General features: G+C 35.9%; 1 protein-coding gene across 1 annotated transcript in view; it reads left to right on the plus strand.

The window, feature by feature from the left end:
• Positions 1 to 15,465, plus strand: part of LOC140161631 (uncharacterized) — a 153,298-nt gene that overhangs the window by 133,759 nt on the left and 4,074 nt on the right. Inside the window, exons 3-4 of the mRNA XM_072184932.1 lie at positions 10,764 to 11,076; positions 15,044 to 15,312. Coding sequence (XP_072041033.1) covers positions 10,764 to 11,076; positions 15,044 to 15,312 — 582 coding nt within the window. The remainder of the gene's footprint in view (positions 1 to 10,763; positions 11,077 to 15,043; positions 15,313 to 15,465) is intronic.

The following is a 15,465-nucleotide window of genomic DNA, read 5'->3' on the forward strand; positions in this document are numbered from 1 at the left end:
GGCGTGTGTATAGCCAGAATTTATTACGATACGATGACGAGGTGCTGATCGTGTGGATGCTCTCATCATTCATTTATCATAATCGTGTCAAAATGGGATTATTACGACACAATGACGATGGGATTATTATGCAACAATGACAATGGTATTATTACGACAAGATAGTGTGGACTGGGTCTAAGATGCTATAGAATTTGTACATTTTAAAATTTTCTGAATCTGAATTCACTTCACGTGTCTCAATTCTTTATTAGGTGAAGTGGCATTGTACAGAAGACTGTGTTTTAAGTCCACATTTTGACTGCAATAAAACTTTGGACAAAATTTGTAAGGCCAAAAATAAACGTTTGTGTCAGAGACCCGGTTCCACAGGCTTAGGTAAGTGAAATTACATTTGCTGCATAGCCCTACACAATGGGTCTTTTTGTTTTTTAGTTGTCAAAAAATAAGCTAAAAAAAACAATTTGGCCACAAAGTGTCAAAAAAAAGTGGGCCACAAATGCAATAAAAAATAATTCCGCTTAGCGTATAGCTTTTCCCCCCAAATTAAAAAACAACAACTGTATAGCACATAGCTTTTTGACCAAATGTTTCTGTCAAAAAAAAGGTTAAAATATTAAAGAATTTGGGTACAAAGTGTCAAAAAAAAAGTAAGCCACAAATGCGATTAAAAAATAATCCCGCATAGCACATAGCTCCCCCCCCCCATTAAAAAACAACAGTTCTGCACATAGCTTTTTAACCAAGTGTTTCTCAGACGAACCTTTTATTTTTTATCGCCTTACGAAAAAGTTACCACATTTTCTAAAATATGTGACAGGGGAAACTCTGAATGAAGTGAAAGGGCCCTACACTGCAGCAGAAACTCTAAACAATGATCATGAAAAAAGATACTCATAAACTGCATTCAGCATTTGCTGTAGGACATGACCGGAGAAATTGAATATTCACTTTAGTACTTCCGTACCCATCATATTTCATCATATTTAAAGTAAAGACAAATGAAATGTGATCATATAAATGGATAGTTAGCTAGTTATAGTGTCATTTGTCATAACATGAGTTCACTGACTGGGTTCCCACCGTGAAAGTTACTGTTTCATTCTTAACACGCTAATGTTGATTTCATTCCATCTGACATGTTGGGTTATCCTGGGTTAACTTTCTAAAACCTTGTATTGTGCAAGTATTTTGTCGGAGGTGACGACCGGCCGGCGATGGAGAAGAAAAAAACTGAGAGTTATACAGGCCTGACTGAGCCAGATTTTTCATATCAGGGATTGTTTTTTAAGCTGTATGAATTAAAACAGCTGTTTTCTGGACAAAGTGGATTGATTTTGACAAAATTTAAAACAAAATTCAAAATATGTTTCGGTGGGAAAAAAATCTGAGTTTTATGTAGAATTTTCTGTGATTTTTAGGGTCATTTAGCCTCTTCCAAGAAAAAACCCCCGATCCTACATGGCAAAATCTGTCTGCCCATGGTCCCATCCCCTGTAGGTTAAATACCACTTTAATAGGCCTGGGCGATACATGGAAATACGACAAGTAACTATTTGTTTGCATGGCATCTAAAAAGACTGCATTAAAATTGCTGAAATTGATCAAGTTATATAGCCAAAAAAGTACTTTTTAGGGTTTGATGCTTCAAAATGGTATATTTTCTCTCATTATATGACATTTTTGTTGTAATAGTACCAAAATTCATATGCACAGCTTTGGTTTTTAGTAAATAGTCGCCCTACCATATTGTAACTTTCAGCTTCGAGGGCGCACTGCCATTTTAAGGTGTTTACGGTTCAGTGTGTTAAAACAAGCAAAGTCTCAGGTCAGCCTATGTTGAGTTTTTGATCATTTGGCATCTAAATCATATAGTTTCACCTGATATTAGTGGAATTTAACTGCGAGAGTTCTGAATATGACAAAATTCCACCCGAAATTAGCCATTTTCCCATTGAAACCTGTGTAATACATAATATTAGTGGTATTTAACCTATAATGCAAAGTTAGGAATTGGAGCTACATCAATACTTCGATCCTTATATTTTATGAAATGTCAATTAGTTGACTAATGTGAATTAATCTTTTCATGTAATGTATTGACCAATGACATTCTATCATTAATTTTGATTAATAAGTTAATAGTTTATTAATAACAAGTATCAAAGCAGCATTGACGGTCAATTTCAAGATCAAACTAATTTATCTGCATTGCCTTAACCAGAGTTGTTTTCATTGTACAGTGGGCATGCAGGGCAATTCTGCAAATCAGAAGATCAATTACCATCATAAATTGTTATTCTAAGAAGTTTTGTGGTAGTGATTTGAGTTCATTGAACTATACCTACATTTGAAGATGAAGATGATAGGTTGATGATAGGTTGATGAGCATCTCGTATCCATGGTATCAACATCAGCTGTTAGGAGTAAACATGACGACAATGTTCATCCATCACCACATAATACATTACTTACTAAATGCAGGCCGAGTTAATGTCCATTAGTTGACTTGACTTCTGGTCAGGCCTCACAGAATTTTAAAATTGTTTTACATGCCCACCGGGCATGTCCACATAGAAATCCACTTGCCGACTTCATATCTTACTTGCCCTACTCTTTATCAACTTTTAATGCATAAACCTTACAAATTTACAATAATTGATACGGTAGTGGCCAGAAAAGGCGTAGTATCATATATTATTCGGGTCAAACTTAAAAGGGGCATATCTGACAGTGAAAACCATTTTTGTGGAAAAGAAATCAATTCTATTTCTTTATGGAATTGTTATAATATGGCTTTAATTAACCGATGTTTGAATTAGAAAAATTGTATGCAGTGATTAATCAATTCTATTCTACCATTAATTTTGATTAATTTGTTGATAGCCCATTAATATCATGTAACGGTCAAGCCTAAGATGAAACAAATTTGGCTGCATTGCCTTTACCAGAGTTGTACTGTGGGCATGCATGACAATTCTGCAAATCAAGAAGATCAGTTACCATCATAAATTGTTATTCTAAGAAGTTTTGGGGTAGTGATTTGAGTTCATTGAACTATTCCTACCAGATCCTACCAGATGATGAGGAAGAAGATGATAGGTTGATGAGCATCTCGTATCCATGGTATCAACATCAGCTGTTAGGAGTAAACATGACGACAATGTTCATCCATCATCACATAATACATTACCTACTAAATGCAGGCCGAGTTAATGTCCATTAGTTGACTTTACTTCTGGTCAGGCCTCACAGAATTTTAAAATTGTTACTTGCAGGGGTGTGAAATCTCCTCTTTTAAGCTGAATTCCTCTTTTTTGGAAATTTCTTTGAGGCAAAATTTGAGCTTTTCTTTCATTTTCAGCCCATTTTGAACATAATTCAGTGCTTTTCCTCTTTTTTCCACTTTTTTGAACAAAGTTCCTCTTTTTTCAATAGAGGTCACTCACACCCCTGTACTTGCCCGCTGGGCAAATCCACCTGCCAACTTCATATTTTACTTGCCCTACTCTTTATCAACTTTTAGTGCATAAACCGTACAAATTTACAATAGTTAAAGGAGGATTTCGTGATCCTAGCATCCTCTTTTTATGACATATTTCAGTAGATATCCACGAAAAAAGCTTATTTCCAAAATTTCAGTTGATTCCGATTTTGCGTTTTGCGAGTTATGCATGCATGATTATGTGTATTACACTGCTCCATAGACAATGTGTTGTAATTTCGTTCTGGTGCACCAGAACAAAATTCAAATTTGGCGATATTTTTGCTAAACGAATTAATCTGCAAGAAATATTTGGTACATAAACATTATGTAGCCAGAGGTATCCAGTGGTGTAAAAATCTCAACTTTGTTAAAAGTGGGGGGATGAGGCTGTGGATCACGAAATGCCCCTTTAATACGGTAGTCTGCCAGACAAGGCATAGTATCATATATTATTCAGGTCAAAATTAAAAGGGCATATATCTGACAATGAAAATCATTTTTGTGATAAAGAAATACAATTCTATTTCTATATGGAAATGTTATAATATGGCTTTAATTAACTTTTGTTTGAATTATAGTAACATTTAATCTTTCTATGTAGTAATTGATCAGTGTCGTCTTCAGTAGATAGCACTAAATGTTGCTAGATTAGGCCAATGAAAGTCGATTTTGAAATTCCCGTCACCCGCCCTCACTTCATTTTCAGACCCTCACTTAAATTCATTATTGTGATTTTCCAAAAAATTCTGATAAAAACTGCATATATTTTCAACAAAAAAATGAATATCCATTTATTTTTTGTGGAAAAATCAAAATCAAAACATACATTTTGCTGTTAACCTTGCAGACTCTTTTTAATATACTTTTGAATCTCATTTGGGCTAAACATCCATCTGCAAGTGAGTGAGCGGCAAATAACAACACATTTTACATGCGTGTTGGTCAAAAATGTAATGAAAGGCAGAAAAATAATGAATAATGAAAAAGTTACCTCACTTGTTTTCAGAAATTATGTGATGGGAAACTCAAAATTGACTGTTAGTGGCCTTAGAGTCATTCCATGAAATGTTGTTATAACACCAGATGTGGATATCTTCAGTAGATAGCACTAAATGTAACCCAAATACCCCATGGATGGATGGAGGGAAAATAGGGCACTCTTTTTTTCGAGGTCACTGGCTACAGGGAGTATCACCCAAAAACATTTAATCTTTGTATGCAGTGATTGATCAATTCTATTCTACCATTAATTTTGATTAATTTGTTGATAGCCCATTAATATCAAGTAACGGTCAAGCTCAAGAAATTTGGCTGCACTGCTTTTACCAGAGTTGTGCACTGTGGGCATGCAGGGCAATTCTGCAAATCAAGAAGATCAGTTTCCATAAGTTGCTATTATAAGATGTTTTATGGTAGAGATTTGAGTTCAATGAACTATACCTACTAGATGATGATGAAGATGATAGGTTGATGATAGGTTGATGAGCATCTCGTATCCATGGTATCAACATCAGCTGTTAGGAGTAAACATTACGACAATGTTCATCCATCATCACATAATACATTACCTACTAAATGCAGGCCGAGTTAATGTCCATTAGTTGACTCTACTTCTGCTCAGGCCTCACAGAATTTTTAAATTGTTACTTGTCCACCGGGCATGTCCACATAGATATCCACTTGCCGACTTCATATTTTACTTGTCTTACTCTTTATCAACTTTTAATGCATAAACCTTACAAATTTACAATAGTTCATACCGTAGTGGCCATGCAGACAGGCATAGTATCATATATTATTCGGGTCAAAATTAAAAGGGGCAATCTGACAGTGAAAACCATTTTTGTGGAAAAGAAATCAATTACATTTCTTTATGGGTATGTTAATATGGCTTTAATTGATTGCTGTTTTAATTATGATAACATTTTAATATTTGTATGCAGTGATCAGGGTTTTCTTTAACGCACAAATGAAATATCCAAAAGTCCAACTCATACAAAATCTTGAAAACGTACGTGTTCATTTAAGCATCGAATCATTTGAATGTTGTCAAAAGACAAAAAATAATTTTTTTAATAATAGGCCGTGTGTCCTGAACTCGCCACCCTTAGCGTTACATGACAAATATTATGAATTTTTACACCAACCGGGTTTCTAATTAGATTATGTCCGCAATCATCAACCCTAAACTAGCAAAAGTATACATTTTTGGAAAGCTGAAGGCATAAGCAATTCAAATATATACATTTCAACTCATTATACAGGGTGACCTGCAAGTTATACAGGGTGGAATAAAAAAGATTTTGATAAAAAATGGGCCACTCAATGCATTGCTTATTACCAACTTACAGTGATAAACTGGAAGTAAACAACATTCATTTGGTTAGAGGATATGGAGAGCCAACTGACTTTGGAAGAAACCAAAATCACAGCTGTTTGGTAATCTCGGAATATAGGGTGTCCCAAAGTATGTTAGATTTTTTACAATTCAACATATTTTGAACCTAAACATTTTCCCCTAACCCATACAGAAAAAATATGTCCATATTTAGATTCCTCGTCAAATTTCCCTTCAGAAAATCTATACTTTGACTATGATAGGATAAGTAATTAAAATTTTATAGTAACTTTTAAATTTTGAAGACATCTGCATTACTTACTACAGTGTTTAATATGACAACGGGTAGTTTTGTATGGAAAAGTTTGTATTTTCTAGACTAAACCAATCATAAAAGATTAAAAACAATTAGTAGAATTGTTTAGCTGTAAGGCCATTAGTCTTTTAGATGCTAAATAGAGTCCAAATCCAATGTACAGCCTTTACAGAAGCAGATTACGCACTAAAAATACCAATCCCATAGAGTTTGTGTGTACCACATCCCCCACCACCACATCCCCCACCACCGCCACCCTGCCCATTCTGAATTCTATGAAGCACAGTGTCAGTATTAAAAAAATTCAAGTATTTCTTTTCACAGGGTTGAAAGTGCATTTTATTTAGCAATAAAATGAGACCACAAGCATGACAATAACTTCTTGCTTGACAGAGATATCACCATTTGTTTTGAGTCGACTTTGGCAAAATGTAACGTCGCCACCCTTTTTTGGTGGCGAGCTCAAGACACACGACCAATAGTATCATGTCATGTGATTTGTGTACTTTATTCAGCAAAATTGTTTAATATGTACATAAATGGTAACTTCAAAAACACACACATTGTTTTAAAAATTTCTTCCAAAATAAACAAATACACCTTGGGCAATGTTTTGGACCCCTTCTGAGGGAAAATTCACAATTGAAAGGGTCCAAAAAATCTGAAAATACCCTTTCAGCAAAATGCTTAAAGAAAACTCTGGCAGTGATTGATCAATGACATTCTTCCATTAATTTTGATTAATTTGTCGATAGTTCATTAATATCAAGTTTCACAACAGCACTGACGGTCAAACTCAAGATGAAACAAATATGGCTGCATTGCCTTAACCAGAGTTGCATACTGTGGGCATGCAGGGCAATTCTGGAAATCACAAAGATCAGTTTCCATAAGTTGCTATTATAAGATGAATTGTGGTAGTGATTTGAGTTCAATGAACTATACCTACCAGATGAAGATGAAGATGATAGGTTGATGATAGGTTGATGAGCATCTCGTATCCATGGTATCACCATCAGCTGTTAGGAGTAAACATGACGACTATGTTAATCCATCACCACATAATACATTACTTACTAAATGCAGGCCGAGTTAATGTCTATCAGTCAACGTATGAATTGTGTCAAATATGAATTATAGATTTTAAGATATTACATACATTGATATTTAATTTAATTTAATTTTGATAGAAAATTGATTGAACATCAAATTTGAACTTTTGACATGTTCAAGTTAGTTCTTAGCACAGGTCCAGTGAGATCAAACTAAATAATTATGATTAGGCCAGATGGTGGGCGCCGTGCATTCTCTAAATTCAGTAAATTTCCATCATCAACCATGTAATTCGTCGGGTGCATCACATACTGGTCTATCTTGAATTTTTGACTTTTTTGAGAAAATTGGTATATAGTTCATTTTTACGGAGCTCTTCCAATACAACAAATTACAGACCTCAATTTTTCCTAGATAGTTTAAATTAAATTTAGTTATAAAATGTTTAATTTAAACTATCTATGATTTTTTCAAAATACGTATTTTCACATACTGATCTATCTCGAAAAAAACACGCATTTCTAGAAAATCGCAATTGAAAATCTTCGTATTAAGTTGCCCTTTCTATGATTTAATTAGGCTATGGATTTTCATGAAAGTGGTTTTAAATTAAAGCATATACTTAGCAGATTTATTTAAGTGGAATCTTTAATTATATTTACGTATGTAATATTGCTTAAAACTACACTTAAGTTGTAGTTCTGTATGTGAAATCGGTAATTTCCCGATATCGTATTAAAAGTGCATTACATACTGGTCTATCTCGAGATAGACCAGTATGTGATGCGCCTAAAGTCATATCATTGTTCAAAATCGAGATAGCCCCAAGATAGACCAGTATGAAACGCACTTTAAATACGATATCGGAAATTAACTATTTCACATACAGAACTACAACTTTAGTGTAGTTTTAAGCAATACTGCACACATAAATATAATTCAAGATTCCACTTAAATAAATTTGTAAAGTATATGCTTGAATTTAAAACCACTTTCATTAAAATCCATAGTCTAATTAAATTATAGAAAGGTTAACTTAAAGATTTTCAATTGCATTTTCTCGAAATGCGTGTTTTCGAATAGACCAGTATGTGATCGTCCGACGAATTGAATGGGATTATTTTGAAATTTTAAAACGCTTGAAATATCACAAACAAATAGGCCTATGTTAATAAATAATATAAATACAAGCTAAAGCTGTTGGGGTTCGATAATGAAACCCACAAAACTAACTGAGGATATGGAAAATGCCATACGGCCGAGCTGTTTTGCCGGCTCTCTCCGACCATGATGCCACTCGCTGCCTGGATAAGGCGAAAAAAGAGAGGTTTGTTTCCAGTAGGTGGCCTGAAACTAAAATCCAGTATGCATTTTTTGTAAAATTATTTCCAGGAATTATGGTAACAAATGCCTCAAGGATAATTGATTTCATATTGCTTGTAAAACAAAATGTACAAGAAAAAATTCTTTATATAATTTTATGCTTTATTTTTGCTTCAAAATATAATTTTGTTCTGGATTTCACAAAATGTGATGAAATTAAAGATTAGACTTATACCATGAAATGTGTTGCTATCTTCAGTAGATAGCACCAAATGTGGCTATAGCACCAAAATGTGGATATCTTCAGTAGATAGCACTAAATGCAGTGATCTTCAGTAGATAGTAATACCCCATGGTTGGAGGGAAAATAGGGCACACTTTTTTCCCGAGGTCACTGGCTACGGGAATATTACCCCGAAGGGTGAGGGGTGATAGGCTCGTAACCAATACCTCTGGAAAATAGAGTGACCTATTTTGCTGATATAAACAATGTAGTATTTGTTTTATTACACCTCAGCATAACTCTGGGGATGAGGATGTAGGGAAATAATGAATTAGTTCAGTAGATCGCACCAAATATGGCTATCTTCAATAGATAGCACCAAATATAGCTATCTTCAGTAGATAGTACCAAATGTGGCTATCATCAGTAGATAGCACCAAATGTGGCTATCCTCAGTAGATTGCACCACATGTGGCTATCTTCGTTAGATAGCACCAAATGTGACTATCTTCAGTAGATAGCACTAGATGTTCCTATCTTCGTTAGATAGCACCAAATATGGTTATCTTCAGTAGATAGCATTACATGTTCCTATCTTCAGTAGATCGCACCAAATATGGCTATCTTCAGTAGATAGCACCAAATATAGCTATCTTCAGTAGATAGTACCAAATGTGGCTATCATCAGTAGATAGCACCAAATGTGGCTATCCTCAGTAGATAGCACCAACTATGGCTATCTTCAGTAGAAAGTGCCAAATGTAGCTATCTTTAGGATATAGCATTACATGTGCTTATCTTCGGTAGATAGCACTAAATATGGTTATGTTTAGTAGATTTTCAGTAGATAGCACTAGATGTTCCTATCTTCGGTAGATAGCACCAAATGTGGTTATCTTCAGTAGATTGCACCACATGTGGCTATCTTCGTTAGATAGCACCAAATGTGACTATCTTCAGTAGATAGCATTAGATGTTCCTATCTTCGGTAGATAGCACCAAATGTGGTTATCTTCAGTAGATTGCACCACATGTGGCTATCTTCGTTAGATAGCACCAAATGTGACTATCTTCAGTAGATAGCATTAGATGTTCCTATCTTCAGTAGATAGCACCAAATATGGTTATCTTCAGTAGATAGCACAAAATATGGCAATATTCAGTAGCTAGCACCAAATGTGGCTATCATCAGTAGATAGCATTACATGTTCCTATCTTCAGTAGATAGCACCAAATATGGTTATCTTCAGTAGATAGCACAAAATATGGCAATATTCAGTAGCTAGCACCAAAACAAAAAAATAGCTAAGGTAGCTATAGCACAAAGGATATTGGTTGATGGCACAATGTTGTGGTCTTTGATACACAAACTAAGTTGTTATATCTCTCGGGCATTTTATTGCTTTTGTAACTTCATATCTTGACTATTGCAAATCCATCAATTAATGCAGGTCAACAGCAGAGGTTGATTCAATGTTGAAGGTAGTGTGAATTTCAAATGGGGATACCTGATTGGATGACTCCATTTGAATTCTACACCCCCTGTGTGGGAGATTAAGGACATGTCTTCCATAAGGGGTGTATGGACTTTAACTGGAAGAGCTCAATGTTGTCCCTGCATGCACTGCAACATTATTATGCAATTTAATAAAGGAGCCAATTACAGCACCTGTTTACATTCTAAGTCTCTGATGAAATTGGTCATTAAGATGGATAAAAATAACTGAATGTCCATTAATATTCTCCATGCTAGCCATGGGCTTCAACATAAAAAATGCAAAATTTGAGATATTTTCTGAAAATATCAAGAGCTATCTTAAGAACCACTGAATCAATACTAGGCTTGTTTGTACTCATTTTAATGCATTTTTCATGCTGATTCCAAATATGGTCATGAAAATTTACAATTCTGAAATTTTTGAATTAATTTTTTTTTAAAACTTGTCGTCTGCAATCGACACCCGCGTGCAGAGAGTTAAAAACACACATTAATTTTACCCTTTCTGTGCTTTATCTATTCCAGGTTGCAAGAATCTTGTGCATCAGTGCCAAGGACATCTGCCTTCTTCAGCCCTCCACCAAAGCAATCTTCCGGTCATCTCCCACTCATCTTCTCAACAACTGGTGTATTAGTTCTTTCAAGGCCGGCTCTGGCCAACTGGTGCTAGAATTTCGCGGCGGAGCACGTAAGTGGACATTACAGCCTGCAACATTTCCCGAGCTGAAGGCTATTTGTGCATCGCTGTCGGCCGTTATGCAAGAGGTGTCAGCCAATGGTGGGTTGTTAGCCGATGTGGGGCCAATCAGTAGGAGTACTCCTGCATCACCAAGCTCAGGTATGTCATGATATGCCACATTGGGCAAAAGTCACAATGGACTATTCCAAGGGAGTCCATACACAGTGGCAGCACCAGGAAATTTTTTCGGGGGCATTAGGGGGGCAAAGTGAGTTTCAGGGGGGCAAAATTACTGGAAAAAGTGGAAATTTTCGTTATTTTGGGTTTTTTCTGGGGGGCAACAGGGGAAAAAGTTCTGACTGGGGGCATTTTCCCCTCATGCCCCCCCGTGGCACCGCCACTGTCCATACACCTAAATGGAAGATATGACAGACTACCACACAGGGAGTGGGAATTTCAAATGGAGCTACCAGAATGGGTGACTCCGTTTGAAATTTCCACCCCCTGTGTGGGAGATTAAGATCATGTCTTCCATAGGGTGTGTATGGATTTCAACTGGAATATCCCAATTGATTTCACTTATAAAGTTAGGCAAAAAAAAAAGGTTTGTCTCAAAGCTTGCGCGCGCGTTTGTAAAATCCCACGATTTGACAAAAACAAATGCGGAAATTTTTTTATTTCAAAGAAAAAATTTTTATAGTTTTTCAGAAAAATCGGCGAAAATCAGACTTTTTTTTCTCAAAATATCATGAAAAAAAAGTCGGGAATAAAAAAATATAAAAAATTAGCATTTCGCATTTGTTTTAAATTTCTCGTGAGCTTTGAGACAAACCTTTTTTTTTTTTTGGCCTTACAATTCCAGTGACATTCATTTGAAATAACATAAGAGTCACATAATTTTGTGAAGGAAAAAGTTCAGGGCATGAAAAGTGTAGGGTATGAAAAAGTCATGTAGGTCGTAAAAGTTGCGGGGTTTGGCAACGCAAACTGCCTTATTTTCACATGCAGACTGTTTCTGTGTTGACAAAACCTCTTCACATGCAGACCTTTGCTGTGTTACAAGCTACAGTTTTGATAACAAACCCTTCAGTATTGATACTCCAACTAAAGAATTATTTAAAAGCATGATATCAAGGCTTTTATGATAAGGAAGGACCAATCTTGAATAGCTGCCATTTGTTATATTAAGATTTTACCAAGTTCTCAACGTGCCAAATCTTGCAATATTAACAAATGGCAGCAATTGGGCTTTTTTTGCACTTAACCCACGGTATATTATACATTTTATATAACTTGACCTTTCAAAGCAATAGCCGTGTTCAGACGGGCTTAGGGGTAAGTTCGTGTTAAGCTAACACGAAGCTACCTCTAAGATAGCTTCGTGTTAGCGACCGTCTGAACAATTAACGTGTTAACTACCTCGAAGCTTAACACGGAAGATTTACCACAGAGAAATCTCTGTGGTAGCGCGCTAACACGAAGCGATCGTTCCGTGTTAGTGCCCGTATGAACAAGATTCTGGGGTAAGCTTGACCTTATGGATACAACACTTACAATTTAGCAGTATTTTAAATTTCTTTAGCATAAATTCACAATAATTTATCTCCGTTTCTCACCGAGAATGAACATGATGAAAGAAGCACCACAAAAACGAAAAAACAAACAAACAAAAAGAAACCTAACCAAACAAAACATTAAACTGGTCAAAAGAAGAAACGGAAGAGCTGATAAGTGTCTTGAAAGACAAAGAAATTGAGTGGAGAAGAAAATAACAGCTAAAAACATGTGTAGGACATAATTGCCCTGAAACTAAGAGACATCGGCTTCCACTTGCAGTATAGCAAACGGCCCTAAAACTTCCAGGAAATTCCTATATTTAACACGAAGTAAAGACCGAGCCGTGCAGCTAACACGGAGTGCTTAGAGTTAAAGACCACGAGGAAGGACCGTGTGGACAAGTATCCGTGTTAAGTCATGACCTTGCACTACCTCCGTATTACGGTAACACGGAGGTAAGCTCCCGTGTGATCATGCCTAATGACAGTTGGGCTCTAAGGTGTCAATTGGGGGTGGATTTTGCCTTTTGTTATATTTTATTAAAAATTTGATTTCAAAAAAGCAAGAAATGTCCGGGGGCATGACAATTCCCCATTTTCTACCAATACATGCATAATCAGCCCAATATTGGGAGTTTTGTATTGATGTTAAAACTGTCCATCAGTATTTCTTCCACCATGTTTTTGAAAGGGAAGGCAGCTTACCCAACTTTTACAGCACATACCGTGCAACTATTTGGCCATTGTGGGGATCTTAAGGAGGTATAACCCTCCCATCAGATTAAAAAATATTTTTGACAAACTAAAAAGTTACCCCCCCCCCCTTTTTTGAGGAGAGGTTGGGCCTGGATCCACCCTTGTTTACCACATGTAGCCTGAGCCCCCTCACAGCCAATTTAAAGTTTATTATACTCATTGCTATTTTACCTCCCTGCTGGGTGCCGAGGAAGGAAAAATTAAGATATAAGTATCAGATTAAAGCTAGACAAGACATCATCTTCCATAGCTGATAATCTCTCATTCTCACTGTGATACTGTACAGCTGGACATTTATGTGAGTTATTATTTTCACAGAAAATTAAATACAACAAAAATATCTTGTTTGTAGTAAAGGGATGGGGTACAGCCAGACACATGAACAATCAGCTGTTCTATCTTTTATGTCAATCCAACCTGGCAAAGGCAACATCATAGCTTAGGCTTAGGCCATTTTTGGATATTGCACTTGAAACTGACAATTTGAAGACTGGTAAATAAGTCAAAACACACAGCACTTTACTGGTTTAACTCTTGAGATGGTTCTGCATGTTATACTGTTCATTTTCTTTACATTTTCTTTCTTTAAATTTATACTAACCACTGTTTTACTAGCACATTCAACGCAAATTAAAAAAAAAAAAAAAAGAAAGACACGGTCGGGACCAGGGTACACGGTCAGTCGGACGTGGACAAACAAACAATTTTTTTTTTGGCCTTATGGCAAATAAACATGATTGTTGGCTGAGCTGCAAAATACATGAAAAATTTAATACAACAAATATATCGTCTGTAGACGTGGCATAGCCAGGGGGCAGGGAGCAGAGTGCCCCAAAAAAATTTCAGGGACAAAATGGGGATGGTAAAGAGCAAAATGTCCTTAAAATGACCAAAAATGGGACAAAAAAATGGACAAATGGGGACATGAAAAATTTAATACAACCAATATATAGTCTGTATAGTAAAGGGAAGGGGGTAAACCAGACATATGAATTAACGCTCAGCTGTTCTATCTTTATATTTCATTCATGTCAATGCAACCTGACCAAAGTAATATTATATCCAACGCTAATGAAAAACATGTTTGTTTCCTATATGTGTAGGGGTACCCATGTTTTGTTTAGGTAGGGACTTGCCACTGAGAATTTGAAAGTGGATCTATCCATATAACAATTTTTCAACAAATTTGGACTCACCACTATATCAAAAGTAAAAAATTTTGGCCAAATTGAATGCAAATTTTGGTGCAACTTTTTCAAAAAATGTTAGCAAATTTTGAAAATTTTGGCAACATTTAGGCAAAATTGGGCAATTTTGTTTTTCAAAAAAATGACCCATGCATCATCTCGGGCCCACTCAGGTCAAACTGTTTGTTAGAAAGTAAAACATCTTTAGGACTGATGAACGTTAGATCGACTCAAACTGGATGTGTTGGAGACTATCCATATCAATGGCGTTGTACGCATGTGTATTGGGTCTATTATTGTATTGTAAAACAAATTTCTTGCTCTCGTATTGGCTCATATTTATCGTGCATTTTATATTTAATTTTTCGTATTTCATGACTTGATAGACCTTTAAAAAAATATTTTAGTGTACACAGTTAATTTTAATATGTATTGTATATGTTTTTGTTCTTAGTAATTGACTACACCTTTATATTTGGTATTTGTCAATAAAATCTGAATCTGAATCTATACCTAAATTGGCCTAGAAGGATTGCTCTGGTGGGGCTTCCTCTTTAAAATAAAATAAAAACTTAAAAAATGACTAATAATGGTTTCATTTCTTTGTTTTCAACCCTGATCACGCAGGTGCACATCATAGTATTATGCCGCCATTGACATCCCTGACAACCACCACCTACCAACAAGAATTTGAACACTGTAAACAGTTACTTCACTTTCCTGAAGAGGTTGCATTGATTCTAACTGACACAGAACATCGCCTTTTTGGTACAATTCCATGCGGGAGCTATGTCCGACATGTTACTAACCCTGGTGGTGGAGGAACCAACCAATCACAATGCAGTGACGAGTTTGGGAGTAAAACCGTCAAAGATCTGATTCTTCGATTTCGTGAGGTAAGGTTGTCTGAAAAGAGCAAAGGATGTGTGAGGGGGCATTTGACCCCCTACCCAATAAAGGAGTCTGTCCCCCAATCAAAAAATTTGCATTTCCAAGACTGCTGAGGGCACATAACATTAACCCCATGAGAACTACCTGCCGATTGGCCA

Source organism: Amphiura filiformis, chromosome 10 (genome assembly GCF_039555335.1).
Source record: "Amphiura filiformis chromosome 10, Afil_fr2py, whole genome shotgun sequence".
NCBI lineage: Eukaryota > Metazoa > Echinodermata > Ophiuroidea > Amphilepidida > Amphiuridae > Amphiura > Amphiura filiformis.